At 45.3% G+C, this 17,498-nt stretch overlaps 1 protein-coding gene across 12 annotated transcripts in view; it reads left to right on the forward strand.

The window, feature by feature from the left end:
- Positions 1-500: 500 nt before the first annotated feature.
- Positions 501-17,498, forward strand: part of ARID3B (AT-rich interaction domain 3B) — a 54,021-nt gene continuing 37,023 nt past the window's right edge. For 5 of the 12 annotated variants that reach the window (XR_012022952.1, XM_072809637.1, XM_072809647.1 and 2 more), the window contains exons 1-5: positions 507-597; positions 986-1,027; positions 1,464-1,542; positions 1,807-1,921; positions 3,483-4,114. Coding sequence is in view for 11 of the 12 variants with exons in the window: in XM_072809637.1 (XP_072665738.1) it covers positions 1,876-1,921; positions 3,483-4,114 (678 nt within the window). In the remaining variant the exon portion in view is untranslated. Of the gene's footprint in view, positions 598-985; positions 1,028-1,463; positions 1,543-1,806; positions 1,922-3,482; positions 4,115-17,498 lie in introns of all 12 variants that reach the window. The other 7 variants (XM_072809642.1, XM_072809639.1, XM_072809638.1 and 4 more) reach the window with 7 other exon arrangements.

Consider the following 17,498-nt stretch of genomic DNA (forward strand, 5'->3'; position numbering starts at 1 on the left):
GGACGAAGCATCCTCAGGGGACAGCCAGGTCTCGGCCCGGGAGGTTCACGGGAACACTGACCTGGAAGCGGGAATCTCAGAGGAAGATCGACTTGAAAGCAGGCAGCGCGGGAAAGCAACCGAAGCAGAAAGAAACCCCGCGGGCACCCGTCGTGGTTCCCGTGCCTGCCTCCCGACGCGACGCCGCGCCTCACCACCCTCCGCGGCCGCAGGGCGCGCGGACGAGGAGCAACGCAGACCGACTCTTTTCAACTCCGCGCGGAAGTCCTGACACCGGAAGTCCGCGGCGTGCGCGCCTTCCCATTGGCCGAAGTCCCCGCCGGCGTCCGTCCGCTTCCGCCGCCGACTCGGCGGGGCGGGGCCGTCCCTGAAGTCACTTCCTGCTTGGCCCCGCCCCTCGCTCCCTTTTTGGCCGCTTCCGGCCTCAGGCCCCGCCCCGGCCAGTGCGGCCCCGCCCCGGGCTCGCGGCCCCGGCCCCGCGGCGCCGCTTCCGGTGCGGGCCCCGCCCCGGCTGTGGCCCCCGGCTGCGGAGGAGGCCGAGGCGCAGCGGCTGGAGCCGGGGCCTGACGCCGGCGGACCCCGGAGCGCCGCGCTGGGGTAAGCCGCGTGGGGCCCGGCTCGCTCAGCCGCGCGGGGGCGGGGGCTGCTGCAGGTGGAGGGGCCGGAGGGCTGCGAGGGGAGGCAGGTGTGCGGGGGAAGGTGAGGGCGCGGGGAGCGGACCCCACGCGCCGCGCACCCGGGGGGGGGGTGTGATAAAGAGATGGGAGCTGCTAGGGCGAGGGTGATGGGGTCGGGGCGGCCGGGGAGCGCCCGCGGATTGGCTGGAGGGCTCGGGGGAGGTCGGAGTGATGGGGCCGGGGGAGGCGGGGGGGGGCCCGGGGCCCCGGCGCGGCGGTCCGGGGGCTTCGGGGGAAATGGGGGAGGGGGCCGGGTTTAGGGACGGAGGGGCTTAGATTTGCGAGGGACACAAGTTTTCTCCATGTAGGCAGGTGGCATTGTTGTTTGGACCTTTCTGCTTCGGGACGGGGTAGGTGGGCTCTCGGGGTCTCGGGGGGAGGGCGTGTGACCTGGGGCACTGAGTCCTCTCCATCTCACCCAGGAGGCAGCCCCCCCCGCCCCACGCTGGGGACAGCGCGCCGGGAAGATGGTGCGGCCGCTCGGGAGGCGGGGGTTCGGGGCCCGGCAGGGCCCGGCTGAAAAACGATTCCCTTTGCAATACATTGTAGTGATTATAAAGGAAGTTTATTATTATTATTATTATTATTATTATTATTAGGAAAGTTAAAATGATCACCCGATCGTTTGATGTAGTCTTTTGTTTAATTTTTTTTTTTTTTTTTTTTTTTTGGACGCCAGTTTTTTTTGTTGTTGTTGTTTTTTAATCCTCAATGTATATCCTTTTGCCGGCTGGCTGGATTGAATGCTGGATTGAAAATCTTTTCATATTTCGTTACACTATAAAGAGGGCCAAAGCCGACTGAAAGAAGCGCTACGGGCGTTAAAGTCACACTTTCTCAAGCGCCAGGAGAGGAAGTTAAAAAGGCAAGTAAAGAGGCAGACTGGGATTTGAGTCTTGCCCTGAACGCGAAAGGCCAAAGCAAGCGCTTCTCAGATAAACAATGAGAATTTTTCATCTCCACTTCTTTTCACCTCGCTTTAAAGGGTTGCACCTTCCCCCTGCCCATTAAGAGATTAATAGACCCAGGCAGTTTTTATTGCTATGAAGCTGATTCCTATCCCCTTCTTCCCCCCACCCACCACCCCCGTTCGGTTTTTTTTTTTTTTTTTTTTTTTTTTAATCTTTAGTCTCAGTTGGAAAACAGTGAAACAACGCAAATATCAAGTCTCAACCTGTGCAATGAGTTCTTTCATGTGATGACAACCCTGTATGCCATTGTTGCAAGTCCTGTTCACCTAAAATGTGCGTGTGCCTAGTAATCACCCTTCAGTTATGGAGACTTGCTGAGGAAACAGAACTGGAGTGAGGTTCCTTGGGGGTGGGGGTGGGGGAGTGGAGATCTGGAGAGGAGGAAGGGAAAGGGGAAGCCAGAGTGGAGAAGAGGGTGTGAAAGGGGGGATGTGTTTGGAGACTGATTGGTAAGAATGCTGATAAACCTGCCCCCAGAACACTTTGGGCCTGAAAGCCTTTTCTGTGTGCGTTTGTCATAGAATGTCACAGTGGAAGTGAATCAGAAAGAAGAGGGATGTGAAGAGATTTACTTGGCCACTTATGAAAAAGCAGCATTAACTTGTTGTTTACACAATACTGATACCTGTTCCAATTTAATTAACTTTAAAATCTCCAGAGGAATTCCTTCCTGTTTGTTTTTTGGGTTTTTTTGTTTGTTTGTTTGAGCTGACCATTGCAATTTGAAACTCTTGCCCCCTTGCATGTTTCTTTCTTTCATGTTGTTGAAATTGGATTCTTTTTTGAAGCTATAATGTACAGTTAGCGGGGCTCAGCCCACTTGAAAAGCAGGCCAGCCATTCGATCGGGGAAATTTGAAAAGTTTAAACCTAAGAGCAGTTTGCTGTGTTCTGCTTTTGTAGGAGAGAGCTCATTCTGTCTGCCTGATAGCTCTGTGCCTAGCTAGGGCGGTGCTTTCTTTCTCTGATGGGCCTGGGAACATAAGCCGTGCTCTCTCCTTTGTAGACAGGCCCTTCTTTCCCTTTTTTTTTTTTTTTTATTTATTTTATTTTATTTATTTATGATAGGCACACAGTGAGAGAGAGAGGCAGAGACATAGGCAGAGGGAGAAGCAGGCTCCATGCACTGGGAGCCCGACGTGGGACTCGATCCCGGGTTTCCAGGATCGCGCTCTGGGCCAAAGGCAGGCGCTAAACCGCTGCGCCACCCAGGGATCTTCTTTCCCTTTTTATTGTGGTTTTCTTACAACTTTTGTACAGTACAAACCCGGTTGCCTTTTCGGTGATAAACATGCTAATGTTTGATAATGTCGAGAGAGAGAGAGATCAGAACACAGAGTTTTGCAGGCTCGAAACTGTCTGGATTTACTTTTTATTTTTTTTTATTTTTTATTTATTTATTTTTATTTATTATAGTCACAGAGAGAGAGAGAGAGAGAGGCAGAGACATAGGCAGAGGGAGAAGCAGGCTCCATGCACGACGTGGGATTTGATCCCGGGTCTCCAGGATCGTGCCCTGGGCCAAAGGCAGGCGCTAAACCGCTGCGCCACCCAGGGATCCCGGATTTACTTTTTATACCCACATTTGTCCACCACTGCTGAGATCCATCCCGAATTTCCTCTCATAAATCCCGTTCTTCACACCGTTCCCTACCGCACCCCCACCCCGACCCCAAGCTCCCACCACCACTCCTCTTAGAACCAGGGCTTAGAGCATATGATTAATGTTTAGAACTCATACCCTTGACTAGAAAAAAGAAAGTTTTTTAATATCTGTTTTACTCTTTTTCCCCCCCTTGTTTCTCCTTCTTTGTGGTTTCTGTTAATCACTTAAGGTTTAGACCCAGTGTGCCGGCTGGGCTGTACCCAGGTTCAGAGCCATGCCAATTGGCGGGTGAAGCTTGAGGCAGTGATGGAACCACTGGCACAACAGAAGCAGCCTCGGCAGCCACCACCCCAACAGGCCTCTCCCCTGGCTCCTCTGCAGATGGATGCCAGAGAGAAGCAGGGACAGCAGATGAGAGAAGCCCCGTTCTTGTATGCCCAGAAGCTGGTCACGCAGCAGACTCTCTTTTCTGCAACCCCTGGGAGGCCATCTAGCAGCCCTGCCCTGGGTTCCTTAGCCAGAGGGCCACCAGCCTCAGCAGTGGCCCGAGTTTTTGAACGGAGCAACGTGAACTCAGAGCCTGAGGAGGAGGAAGGAGGTCTGGAAGATGAGGATGGGGATGATGAAGTTGCAGAGGTGGCTGAGAAAGAGGCCCAGGCCACTTCCAAGTATTTTCATGTGCAGAAAGTGGCTCGCCAGGACCCCAGAGCAGCACCTGGATCTGGTCTGCTTCCAGGACCAGGGCTTCCACTGCGTGCACAGCAAGCTAAAGAAGACCATACCAAAGATGCTTCCAAGGCCCCACCTTCAGTCTCCACAGCTGAGCAGCCAAGCTGGAATCTGGATGAGCAGCTCAAGCAGGTCAGTCTTCATGGTGCAGGGGGTCATTTATTCTTCCCAAAGGCCAGCTGAGAGGAGTACTGCCAGGGTCAGGATCTCTGCCAGTCTGGGCCTTCTCACCCAACTCAGTGACCCAACAGCCTAGTGATGCATAGACTGTGATATTTTTTTTTTCTCCTAGTTGTTTTCTTGATTACAGCAATGAAGTGTGCAGGTTCCTCCGAATATAGATTGTTTCAAGTGGGATGTGAAAGAATGTTAGTACAATCTGTTTTTTTTTTTTTTTTAAAGGAAGGAAGAGGTTGCAACAGTGTTATGAGGGATATCTAAAAATGCAATTGTAACTCTAATTACAGTTTTTTTTAGTAAAAGAACAGTTTTGCATAAGACTATTGCTTAGCTCCAGGCTAAACCAGCGTTGTGCTCTTTAAGCACAGTTTTGTTGTTTATAGTTAAGTGTAGCTGACAAGAAGTTCTTGTGTTGTGTATATTTTCCAAATCATGCCTGCATGATTGCATCATTTCACCCATACACCACCCCCTTTGAAATAGGAAAGGGTAGACCTCAGAATTCCCAGTTTAGCCAAGGCAGGCTTAAGTGATTTTCAAACATGGCTGAGCATCAGAGTCGTCTTGGGAGCTTTAAAAAAATTCAGATTCTGGAATCTTAAAGAATTATCTTGGTGTGGAGTCTCAGGACTCTAAGGTGTTCTCAACCAGGCTTTTGGCTTCTGATTCCTATTCTCTTTCTGACCTGCAGTGCAGTTTTTCCTCACCCAAAGAATGGGAGTTGCTGATGAGTTGTTCCAGGTTAAGTGACTCTTTGGTGCTTAGGGAGTTTGTGACAAAGCCGGTAGTTTCTAGGTACTCATAAGTATGTGCTCTTCATGTGGCCCAGTGGTGCTCTTTGGAAATGAGTCGTGAAGAACTATGGGTTTTCACAGGGCAACTGAGAAGTCATCTAAGAAAAGTCCTTTGGAACCTGAAAACACAGTGTCTTTGTATAAAGGAGCCCTGCGTAGTTGATCTGAGTTTTACCACAGCAGTGTTTCCAGTGGATTCCGGAGCTGGCAAAGTATGGTTCCATTCTCATCTCTTCCATTTATTACCCTGTGATCTGTCGGTAGGGCTCTCAATCTCTCTGAGCCTGTGTCCTTTCATCTGGGAAGTGAAAATGATGAAGCGTACCTCCCAGGGATGGTGTGAGGTTTGACTGAGCTAGCAGCACCCGGTAGGTCGGAGTGCTCCAGGTGCCCTTTATGCACAGAGCGCCGTCCTCTGCTGCGGCCACACCAACAGGCTGGGAAGCGGGCGAGGTGCCCACTGGCACCCGGGGGCACCTGGGCCTTCCCGCAGATCACCAGGAGGTAGAGGCTGAGCTGGGACTTGGATCAGAGAGTCCCAGCTTCCACGACAGCGGCAGCCTGGCCGCCGGCCCGGACCCGCCTCCTGGCTGATTGCTTTAGTTTAGCAAAACATCTGTGAGTTGCCTGCAGCCCCCGCGCTGCCTGCGGCTGGCAGAGTTCCATGCGGCCGCTGAGTCAGCCCGCAGCGGGCTCCCGCCCTGACGGCACTGGGAAAGTTCAGGCCCGAGGCGGCTGGGCTGCCCCCGCCTTGGCAGCTGGCCAGCCTCTGCGTGTGTGCGGTCGTTCCTAGAAAGTGCAGCCGCGTGCGAGGAACAAGTGGAGCTCCAGAGCCTGTCTGTCTTCAGGAAGTGCAGCAGGTGTTGAGGTCAAGCCATTAGAGCTCTGAAAAAAGAGCCTCTTCAGAAGCGGCGTGTGCATGCACACACGGGTGCACACCGGCAGGCACCCAGTCTGGTGCTCTGGGCACAGCAGCCCTGTGAAGACACAGCTCAATGCTCAGGGGCTGGCTGTTGGTTTTCTGAAACCCTTTGGGTTCATTTTAAGTTTCTAAGGCATATTTGACTAATTATAGACTGCCCGGCAGAGCACCTGCTAGGATGTTTTACAAACACCAACAGAGCGGAGGCCTCATCTCACACCCTAAAATTCCCCCTCCCCTTGGATTTGGAGATCGAGAAGTGGGTTAGGGGGTCCTTGGGTAACAGTGACTTTAAAACCTCAGATGCGTGGGCCGCCTGGGTGGCTCAGCAGTTGAGCATCTGCCTTCGGCTCAGGGCGCGACCCTGGGGTCCCGGGGTCCTGGGATCGAGTCCCACACTGGGCTCCCTGCATGGAGCCTGCTTTTCCCTCTGCCTGTGTCTCTGCCTCTCTCTCTGTGTCTCTCATGAATAAATAAATAAAATCTTAAAAAACAACCTCAGATGCACGTCACCCTTTGCTTTTGAATTTAATTTTATAAAATTACTTCATTATGTATCCTCCTCCTTTGTCTAATCCTTCCTTCAAAGAAGTAAATGATATGCTTGCCGATTAAAACATCTTTTTTTAAAAGTTATGCTTGGGGGGGGGGACTGAAAAAATACCCTCGGGGAGAGCCTGTTGAAACCCTTACAGACCATGAAACTAGCCAGCTTTTTTATTGTTCACAGTCTTTTGTTTCTGAGGCAGTTAACTTGTAGAGAGCAGAAATGGAATATGCCTTGCTCTGGCCAACAGTTACAAAGATCTTCTGCAGGTAATACTGTCAATGTGTTGCCGTGTGCATTTTGTTCTTTAATGCAACAGACTTTCACTGAGGCTTCTTTGGGCCAGGCCTGAGCTCCGTGGAACTAAGGAGCTCACGTTTTAAGCAGAACCCATGTGGAAACCTTAAGGGGCATTGGTCTTGAATTGCAGTAATTTCACTCTGTCCAAAGTCAGCAGAAGCCCAACTGCCCAGTCTTAGCTGTGCTGCAGATATTTTAAAAACAAGGTTTTGTTTCAGACATTTACATACCAAGGTAAAAACATTAATTTTGTCTACAGCATAGCTAGCATAGCTTGGTAAACCAACAGGAATACTCAAAAGTATCTTGCAAGACTTTGGGGGGTGCAGGTGGGCAGGCACCTGCTGATCAAAAAGCAAAATTTAAAAGCTTAGGGACTCCACAGTTTCCTTTGTTCTGTAATCCCTTTCTTAGAACATATGAAATCAAAATAATTTTATGGATTCTCTTTAAAGAAACTCTTAGAAAATAATTGTTTCTTAAGGCCCAGATCATTAGACAGAGTATAGTATTCTCTGACACCAGGGTGATGGGAAGATGGATAATGCCATTGAGCCAAGCATTCTAAAGCCCATCAGATTTCGATGGGCAGAGTAAACAATTGTAAAACAAGGCAACAGACAAAGAGCTGAGTGTCCCTTCTCTCGAGGGAGCTCAGTAGAGCCCTGTCAGCACACATCCAAGTGGGGGGTGTTGCTGGTCTATTAGGGGTAGTCCTCTGTCTTCCTGGGAAGAGGGTAGTTCAGGCAATACAGGCTTTGTCTGTCTTGAGCCTGTTAGTGAAGCCAGGTTTCCAGAAGGGGGTGGACTTCTAGAGAATAGAAAGATGAGCAATTGCTTGATAGGCATGGGGGGAGCCAAAGTGTGTGTGTGTGTGTGTGTGTGTTTCATACTTTGGCAGCCTCCACGGTTACTGAGTGTGGGAAGCTTGAAGGATGGCTGACTGCTTGGTCTCTGGAATCTATCGCCAAGAGTTTGTCTAAATAATAAGGTGCCGTTTCTTGGGCTAGTCCTACTTTTCTAGGTACATACTGCATGTCTTTGGAACATTTGATGCTTTTCGTGAAGATTGTGCAAACTATTGCATGAATAAAAATAAGATCATAAGCGTCCCTCACTTTTATTTGTAGGTCTGTCTTGCATGCCCTTAGCTTCTGCCGTCACAGTGGAGTCTCATCAGTGGTTCTTAATTGAGGTTCATCTTCCCCCCCCCCCCCCCAACCCACCAACACACCCTGCTCCCGGATGTTGTTTGGCTGTGCTGACTGGGAGGGGGAGATGCTGGTGCACATCCTAGAATTACCTGGTTCAAGATGTCTGTAGTGCCAGGTTGAGAAACCTGCTTTACGTTGTGTAATTAGAAAGAGAACATATGCCATGTTTTCGTCAGGCACTGCCCTGGACTGTTTCTTTGTGTTTCGGTCTTGGTCACTGAAGAGTTTGGTACCCTTGAGTTTTCGTTGAATCTCCTTTCAGTATCTGTGTTGAGTTCATGTCTCTCCGCATAGTCACCTGGGTGACCAAACTGTCACTCAGGAGAGGATTGGGACCTAGAACTTGAGCCCTCTCATTTGGCTCTGCCAGCGGTGCTTCCAGCCTAGCATTCTGTGATGCCTGAGATGTCTGTGGTGATCTGTGAGACAGCTTGGTTGCTCTTTTAGACATTAACCCCAAAAGGTTAAGGTATAAATACTCAGCAAACATGTTAATTAGTAACAGATTTAATTATTAAATCAACATTGGTTTTGGGGCCAGAAGGCATGGATTTAGATCCTCGCTCCACTGCTTGCTCGCTGTAGTACTCGGGACAGGTGCCCTAACCTACCCCTCTGAACCCATACATACTTGTATCCCAGAGGATGGTAATCCTCTCCCACCATGCTCAGGGAGCAACTGTAAAAATATTACCAAAGTGGAAGAAGAATACGAGTGTGGAAGATCTTTGTAAATTTATACCATCAAGCAGGTTAGGTCAGACTGGCGTTAGCACCAATACACATCTTGAAGCTGTATTTCTTCAGGCTTTACTACCTTTGTAGGTAAGATGCTCCATAAATCCTAGACACTGCTTTGAAACAATTCCTTTTCAAGTTTCCCAGAGCTGTGACCAAACTCTCATAATCTGGAGTTCTCTGAAACATTTCCGGATTATGTGAGCTAAAACTGTTGCACTTTAGTCAGCACTTAAAAAAAAATCTTTTCTTTTTCTCCTTGTTGAGAAACCATTGTACTTTTTTTTTTTTTTTTCCATTGTACTTTTGAAGCTGCTTCTTTCCACATTAAAATAGGAGCATGTGCATGGCACCTGGGTGGCTAAGTGGTTGAGCGTCTGCCTTCATTCAGTTCAGGTTGTGATCCCAGGGTCCTGGGATCAAGCCCCACGTCGGGCTCCCCACAGGGGAGCCCCTCTGCCTCTGTCTCTCTCTGTCTCTGTCTCTCTCTCTCTCATGAGTAAATAAAAAAATCTTTAAAAATAAGGACATGGGCATGTTTCTTCTTTAGGTAGAATTAAGCTTTATTTACGTTGAATTCTTTTTTTTAAAGATTTTATTTATTATTTATTTGACAGAGAGAGCATGAGCAGTGGGGGAGAGCAGAGGGAGGAACAGACTCCCCGCTGAGCAGGGAGCCTGCTGTGCAGGGCTCTATCCCAAGACCCCAGATCAGGACCTGAGCCGAAGGCAGAGTACCTGATTTAGCCACCCAGGTGCCCCAAATTTACTTTGAATTCTTATGGATACATGGTCATGACTTAACTGAAGTCCTTACCCTTCTTACCAAACACTGATCCCACCACATGCATCTGAGACCCCATCCCCCTCCTAATTTTCAGGGACTTGCTTCATCAGAGAAAGGGCTATTTCCCTGACTCTTTGGACCCACTGGCTTCTGAAACTTTTTCCACATTCATATGTGTTCTCCTGTCTCCCAGATTTAAAAAACAACAATAAGCCCCTTTAATCCATAAATCTGTCTGGTTCATTTGTTATAGGGGAATGAGAAGTCATTTTTAAAAAACCTTCCCTTAACTACACATCTCTTTCCAGCTTAGCTCTTGTCTCCGTCCCCACAGCAGAGCTTCCCAGAGGTATTGTTTGCACTCCTACCTCCACTTTGTCACCTCCAGCTCACTCCTCAACACACTGCAGTCTAGACTCTGTCTCTTCCATGTTCCTGAAGTTCCTCTTGGTGAGGCCTCCCAGTGACCTCCATGCTGCTAAGCCCAGCCTGCTCTCACCTCACTTGATTTCTCAGTGGCATCGAATACAGTAGACTCCTCTCCTCCAAACATTCTCTTCCTTTGCTCTCCATGTCCCCTCCATTAGCTTATTTTCCTTTCTCTGTCTCTTCTGTGTGACCACTAGAACCCCAAGTTCTCAGGGCTTAGCGCCTCTTCTCTATACCCCCACCCCCACCCCGCCCTGGGCAATTTCTTTCACTCTCAGGGTTTTAAATACTGTCCACAAGCCATTGACTCCAGTATGCATCGTTTGGCCCTTGTTTCCATTCTGAGTTCAGTTGCCATATTCCCAACTACCTTCTTGACATTTCGACTTCGATGTTTTACTGGCATCTCAAGTCTAACACCTGTGAAGCCGAACTCCTGATTTCCAGCCTACTCCCCTACGATTATTTCCTCCTTAGTTCTTCCTTCTCTTAAAGGACATTTCTCTCCCTTTGGTCATTCGTATCAGAGACCTTCTTGTTGACTCGCTCTCATACTCCATCTGGTGATGTCCAGTCCCTCACCAGGTCTTACCAACTCTCCTAAGTGTCTAGACCACTTTTCTCCTCCACTGTCACTTCCCTAATCCAGGCTGCCGACGCTATCAACAAGTGTCTGTGTCTTCCCTCCCCCATTCTAATCCATTCTCTACACAGTAGCTGGAATGATCTTCTAAAAAACCAATCAGATTATGTCATTCCTTTAATGCCACCCAAGTATGATGTCAGTTGCTCTAATTGGAAAAGCCCAATCTGCATAATCTGATCCCTGCCAGTTTGTCAGCCTTATTTTTGTGAATCTCCTGATGTATCACTGTACTCCAGCCACCCTGGTCTTTCCATATGCTAGTCCTTTTGCCTGGAACACTCCTCTAGGTTAACTCTTACCCAGCCTTCAGTTCTCACCTTAAATATCGCTTCCTCAGAGGCACTGTCTTCACCTTTAGTGTAGATCAGGTTATAGACTGTCATTGAACATCATACTTTTACGTTCAATTACTATACTTTTATAGGTTCAGTGAACTTATACCGAAACATCATTATTCCCAAAGTCTCTAGTTTACCTTCCAGTCACTCTTGGTGTTGTAGGTTCTGTGAGTTTGTGTGGGGTTGGCTTGTTGGGTATCTGATTCCTATTCTTGACGGTAAACTCTTAAGACAGCAGGAACACAATCTGCCTTGCTTATCATTGTATCCTGGTGCCCAGCAGAGCAATGGCAGATAATAGGTACTGAATAAATATTTGTGTCTCCCACTGTTTTTGGTTTGCCCTGTTCTTGTTTCTGTTCTTTAATGCAAATGGCACCATTTCATTTTTTTAGAGCAGTCTTAGGTTCATAGCAAAACTGAGCGGAAGATACAGTGATTTCCCATATTGTCCCTGGCCCCACGTATGCATAGCCTCCCCCACTATCAAAATCCCCCATTAGGGGCACCTGGGTGGCTCAGTGGTTGAGCATCTGTCTGCCTTTGGTTCAGGTCATGATCCTAGAGTCCTGGGATTGAGGTCTGCATCAGGCCCCACGCAGGGAGCCTGCTTCTGCCTCTGCCTATGTCTCCGCCTCTGTGTGTTTGTGTGTCTCATGAATTTAAAAACAAAAAAACCCGACTGGAATGGTACAGTTTTGCAGTCAATGAACCTATACTGAGATATCATTATCCCCGAAAGTCTCTAGTTTACCTTCCAGTCACTCTTGATGTTGTAGGTTCTGTGAGTTTTGACAAATGTATATAAAATGGCACGTATCCACCGCTGTAGTATCATACATAGTTTCACTGCCCTAAAAATCCTCTGTGCTTTCTCTTTAAGTCCTGGCAACCCCTGATTTTTTTTTGGCTCCATAGTTTTACCTTCTTCAGAATACCATATAGTTGGAATCATACAGTGTATAGCCTTTTCAGATAAGCTTCTTTCACTTAATAATATACATTTAAGATCCCTCCATGTCTTTTCATGGCTTGATAGCTCATTTCTTTTTAGCATTGAATCTGGATGTACCACAGTTTATTTATCCATTCACCTATCGAGAAACATCTTGGTTGATTGGCAAATATGAATAAAGCTGCTATCAACATCTTTGTACAGGTTTTTGTGTAGACATAAGTTTTCAGCTTATTTGGGTGAACACCAAGGAGCACAACTGCTGGGTTGTATGTTAAGAGTATGATTAGTTTTGTAGGAAGCTGCTAAACTGTCTTCCAAAGTGGCTGTACTATTTTGCATTCCCACTGACAATGAATGAGGATTCAACATCCTCGCCAGCATCTGGTGGTGGTAATGTTTGGTATTCTTGCCTCTTTTTTTTTAATTGAAATTTTCACTGAGATCATTGTAGATTCACATGCTGTTATAAAAAGGATAATTTAGAGAGATCCCTGTACACTTTGCCCAGTTTCCTCCAATGGTGACATTTTATTTTTAATTAATTAATTAATTAATTAATTAAAGATTTTATTTATTTATTTGAAATTGAGAGACAGCACACAGTACGGGGAGGGGCAGAGAGAGAGTAAAAAGGGGATGCAGACTTCCTGCTGAGTGGGGAGCCCAACTCAGGGCTGAATCCCAGGACCTCGAGATCATGACCTGAGCCCAAGTCAGACACTTAACTGACTGAGCCACCCAGATAGATACCCCCAATGGTAACATTTTACAAAGCTATAGTATACTATTACAACCTGAATATTGACAGTGTTATTATCCACTGATCTTATTACATTTTCCAAATTTTACATGTATTCTGGGTCTATTTTTTTAAGCCTATTTAGTTGTATGTTTAATACATCTTCTGAAATTCTTCTTGCTTATTAATAAGTGCATTTGAAGCTGTAGATTTCTCTCAAGGTCACATTTTTCCTGTATCCCACAAATGTTGATATGTAACATTTTTCATTGGTTGATACTAAACATTTCATTATTTCAGTTGTGATTGCTTCTTTAATTCATGTATTGTTCGAGTGTTTTTTAGTTTCCAAATATGTGGGTTTTTAAAATATACTAACTTGCAGCTTTTTTTTTTTTTTTTTTATGATAGGCACACAGAGAGAGAGAGAGAGAGGCAGAGACACAGGCAGAGGGAGAAGCAGGCTCCATGCAGGGAGCCCGATGTGGGACTCGATCCCTGGACTCCAGGATCATGCCCCAGGCCAAAGGCAGGCGCTAAACTGCTGAGCCACCCAGGGATCCCCAACTTGCAGCTTTATAATAAAGCTCTAACCATTATAGTTAGAGAGTTGGTATGATAATAACTTTCTAGAATTTGTTACAATGTCCTTTTTGTTGGCCTTGTGTGCAGTCAGTTTCTATAAATTCTCCATGTGTGCTTGGAAAGAATGTAAATTTTTCTTTTGATAGATGTGGGGTTGCATATCTGTCTACTGGATCAAACTTATTAGTTGTGTTACTCAAATCTTCCTTATCCTTACTAAGTTTCATTTGTGTAATCAGTTTCAGAGAGAGGTGAATTAAATTATTCCAGGGTAGGACTGGCTTTCTTTTGACAAGTGCTAGTACATTTTTTTCCTTACACATACCAGTCTTTATATCTTAAGACCACATATCCATGTAATTATTAGGATTGGTGATACATGTGGGTCTATTTCTGCCCTCTAGATTTGGATTTTCAATTTAACCAAGGGTTCTCTTTGCTTCTTGTTTTGTCCTTTCCTGTCTTTTGTTCATTTGAGGTTTTGTTTTTTGTTTTTGTTTTGTGTTGTTTTTACTCAGGCTTTGTCTCCTCTACTGGTAGAAGTTATATTTCAGTTTCTGTTCTTTTCTTGATTACATTTAGATTTTACCTTGCATTCTTGACTTTTTGTACTACTCTCAAACAATATTAGGACCTTAGAGATTCTAGTTTTGTTTTGTTTTGTTTTGTTTTTAAAGATTTTATTTATTTATTCATGAGAGACACAGAGAGAGAGAGGCAGAGACACAGGCAGAGGGAGAAGCAGGCTCCATGCAGGAAGCCCGATGTGGGACTCAATCCCCGGTCTCTGGGATACGGCCCTGGGCTGAAGGCAGCGCTAAACTACCAAGCCACCCAGGCTGCCCTTAGGATTTTATTTATTTATTTATGAGAGACACAGAGACAGAGGCAGAGACACAGGCAGGGGGAGGAGCAGGCTCGGTGCAGGGAGCCCATTGTGGGACTCGATCCCAGGGCCCCAGGATCACGCCCTAAGCTGAAGGCAGACACTTAATTGCTAAGCTACCCAGGCTCCCAAATATTTTCATATTCTATTTTCCAACTTTGAATTCTCTCTTCAGCTCTTTCTATGCTACTTAATAACTTAAAAAATTGTTTATCTTAAATTGTGCTTAATTTCTGTACTTTTTTGACTTTTAAAAAATCTGCCTCTTAAAAAAAAAAAATCTGCCTCTTTTTACCAGTTGGTTTCTATTCCTTTTTTAAAGCACTTTGAACATCTTTAACTTTTTAAAAACTTTGTTACAGAATTGTTAAAACTTTTTATTATGGAAATCTCTAGCATACAAAGGAAGAGAGAATGGTAGCAACTGTCTGTGTCCTTTACCCAGCTTTCAACAATTACCAACAATCTGCCATTCTTTAAACATGCTTATTTTAGAGACTCTTTTTAAATTATTCTATTATTATCTCCTTCTTGGAGTACTATTTCTTGTTTCCTGTTACTCTCCCATACGATGGCTTATTTCCTCTTGTGGTCTTTTTGTTTTCCCCGTGGAAGCTCATTTTGAGTTGGGATTTGTTTCCATGGGAATCCCATGTGCTGGATTATGGAAGCATTCCTAAGGGGAGTTTTGTCTTCTCTTCTGCTGGGGCCCTACAAGTTTAGCTAGTTGTCATTGCTTTGGGATAATGTGAATTTGGAGTTCCATCTGTGCCTGGTGAGAGCCTGGGCTTCCTTTTCTTATGGACCCTATTCTTCCACGAGGCCCTGGACAAACCACAAGGTTCCTTACTTCTCCAGGCTGGTGGGCAGTTTTTTAAGCACCAGTTAATGGGGGCATGGGGGGTGGAAGTGTAGTCCTTCGTGACCTCTGGCTTTATGCATTTATCTCAGTTCTGGTTCCTGGCATGCAAGGCGCCTGCAGCCTGGACTCCTCTCTTGCAATTAAATCCCCAGTCCTCAGCCCTTAGATGTTAAGAACTATATCCAGATCCCTTCTCCCTTGAGTCCTACAGCTTTGGCACCTGCTCACTACTGGTTGATTCCTTTATGTTTCCAGCACTGTGGACTCTGCTTTCTGTCTTGGTTTCAAACTCAGCTGTATGTGTAAGGGGTGTGGAGTGCTGAATTTTACTAGTATTTCTGAGTGAAGTCTTCTTTGGAGAGGGAGGGAGGGAGGCAATAGACTTCTTCTATTTCAGACTGACCTTAATCATGATTTTGTTTGCTGAGTTTTTTTTTTGATTTTTAATAGCTTAGGCTTTTTGACATCTTGTGTGTCAGGTACTTGCCTTATTTCATTGAGTTGTGTGAGTCAGATCCTGATTTTATCTCTCTTTAAATGTTTGTTTTACAGATGAGGAAAGAATTATGCTGCTTGTAGTCTCACAGTTGAGAAGCTGGTATATTAACCCACAGGGTCAGACTTCAGCCTCTTCCTGTGCTCTTTCTCACTTAGCCATTCTAGATAGAGCAGGGCAATGATGATCTTTTTTTGGTGCTCACATTACTCTATAAGTAATTTTGTTTTATTTTTTCTCATTGTCAAAGTAAATCAGACTCATTTCAGAAACATAGAAAATATAAACATTTGTAAAGGAGAAAATATAATCACCATAACCACATAACTTAGATGTAACTGTAAACATTTTCCTGGGCAGTTGACCCTTGAACAACACAAGTTTGAACTGGATGTTAAAGTTTTATTTATTTATTTTAGGGAGAGAGAGAGCATGAGCAGGGGTTGGGGGAGAGCTTCAAGCTGACTCAGAGCTGAGCATGGAGCCCAGTATGGGGCTCAGTCTCACAACCCTGAGATCATGACCTGAGCTGAAACCAAGAGTCCAGTGCTTAGCCAACTGTGCTACCCAGGCACCCCTGGATGGGTCTGTTTATATCTGTATTTTTTTTTCCATAAATACAGTACAGTACTGCAGATGTGTTTTCTCTTCGTGTGATTTTCTTAATAACAGTTTCTATTCTTTATCTCAGTTTATCGAGATACAAAAAATACAGCGTATAATACATATACATAGTATGTGTTAATTGACTATGTTATCGATAAGACTTCTGGTCAACAGTCAGCTATTGGTAGTTAAGTTTTTTGCGAATCAAAAGTAATATGCAAATTCTCCACTGCGTGTAGGGTCAGCATCCCTCGTTCCTAACCCTGGTGTTGTTCTGGGGTCAACTGTATTTCCTTTGTGTTTTAAAAAAAAAATGCCTGTAGGGGCGCCTGGGTTGCTCAGTCCAGTTGAGCATCCAACTTTCTTGGTTTTGCTCTAGTTATGATCTCAAGCCCTGTGTCCCGGCTCTAAGCTCAGCAGGAAATCTGCTTGAGATTCTCTCTATCCCTCTGCCCCTCCTCACTGTGCAAGCATGCACGTGTGCTCACTCTCAGATAGATACATAAATCTTTTTTAAAACTGCTTATGATATGCATTTTATATATAATTTCATGGCTAACCTTCATCACCTAGTAGACTATAAGTAATTTTTATCATTAAAATTTATTGTAAAGGATTATTTTTAAAGTTTAAAGTTTAAAATAATGTATTACAGAAGTTATATTAACTCAGTTAATTTTAGAAATATAGAAATGTATAAAGTAAAAACCTGACTTTTGATTGGTCATTCTGAACAGTTTGATGCTATGTATTTTTTCAGAACTTTTTTCTCTTTACAAATACATTTGCTTGGGCAGCCCGGGTGGCTCAGCAGTTTAGTGTCGCCTTCGGCCCAGGGCATGATCCTGGAGACCCAGGATCAAGTCCCACTTGGGCTCCCTGCTTGGAGCCTGCTTCTCCCTTTGCCTGTGTCTCTACCTCTGTCTCTCTCTATGTGTCTCTCATGAATAAATATAATTTAAAAATCTTAAAAAAAAATAGCCTTGGAGGGGTGATCCTTCACTAAAAAAACAAAAACAAAAACAAATACATTTGCTTATTTTTAACAAAAATAGGAATGCTGCACATTATTCTACAAGGTACTCTTTCACTTGGTGTTATGGCTGTCTTTCCGTGTGTGTTCATAATGATTTATTAATATTTTATAAGCGTTTATCTCGGACTTATACAAGTAGTATGAATAGACACTCAGGATAATTAAAACCACATAGGAAAATGCAGAATAAAAATTTATAGTTTAAAAAAATACAGTGTTCAGGACATCTAGATGGCTCAGTGGTTGAGTGTCTGCCTTTGGCTCAGGTCATGATCCCAGAGTCTTGGGATCGAGTTCCACATCAGGTTCCCTGCAGGGAGCCTGCTTGTCCTTCTCCCTACATCTCTGTCTCTCTCTGTGCGTCTCTCATTAATAAATAAAATACTTTAAAATATATATATATATATATATATATATATATATATATATATACAGTGTTCTGTTGCTTTCCCT

Source organism: Canis lupus, chromosome 32 (assembly GCF_048164855.1).
Source record: "Canis lupus baileyi chromosome 32, mCanLup2.hap1, whole genome shotgun sequence".
Lineage (NCBI taxonomy): Eukaryota > Metazoa > Chordata > Mammalia > Carnivora > Canidae > Canis > Canis lupus.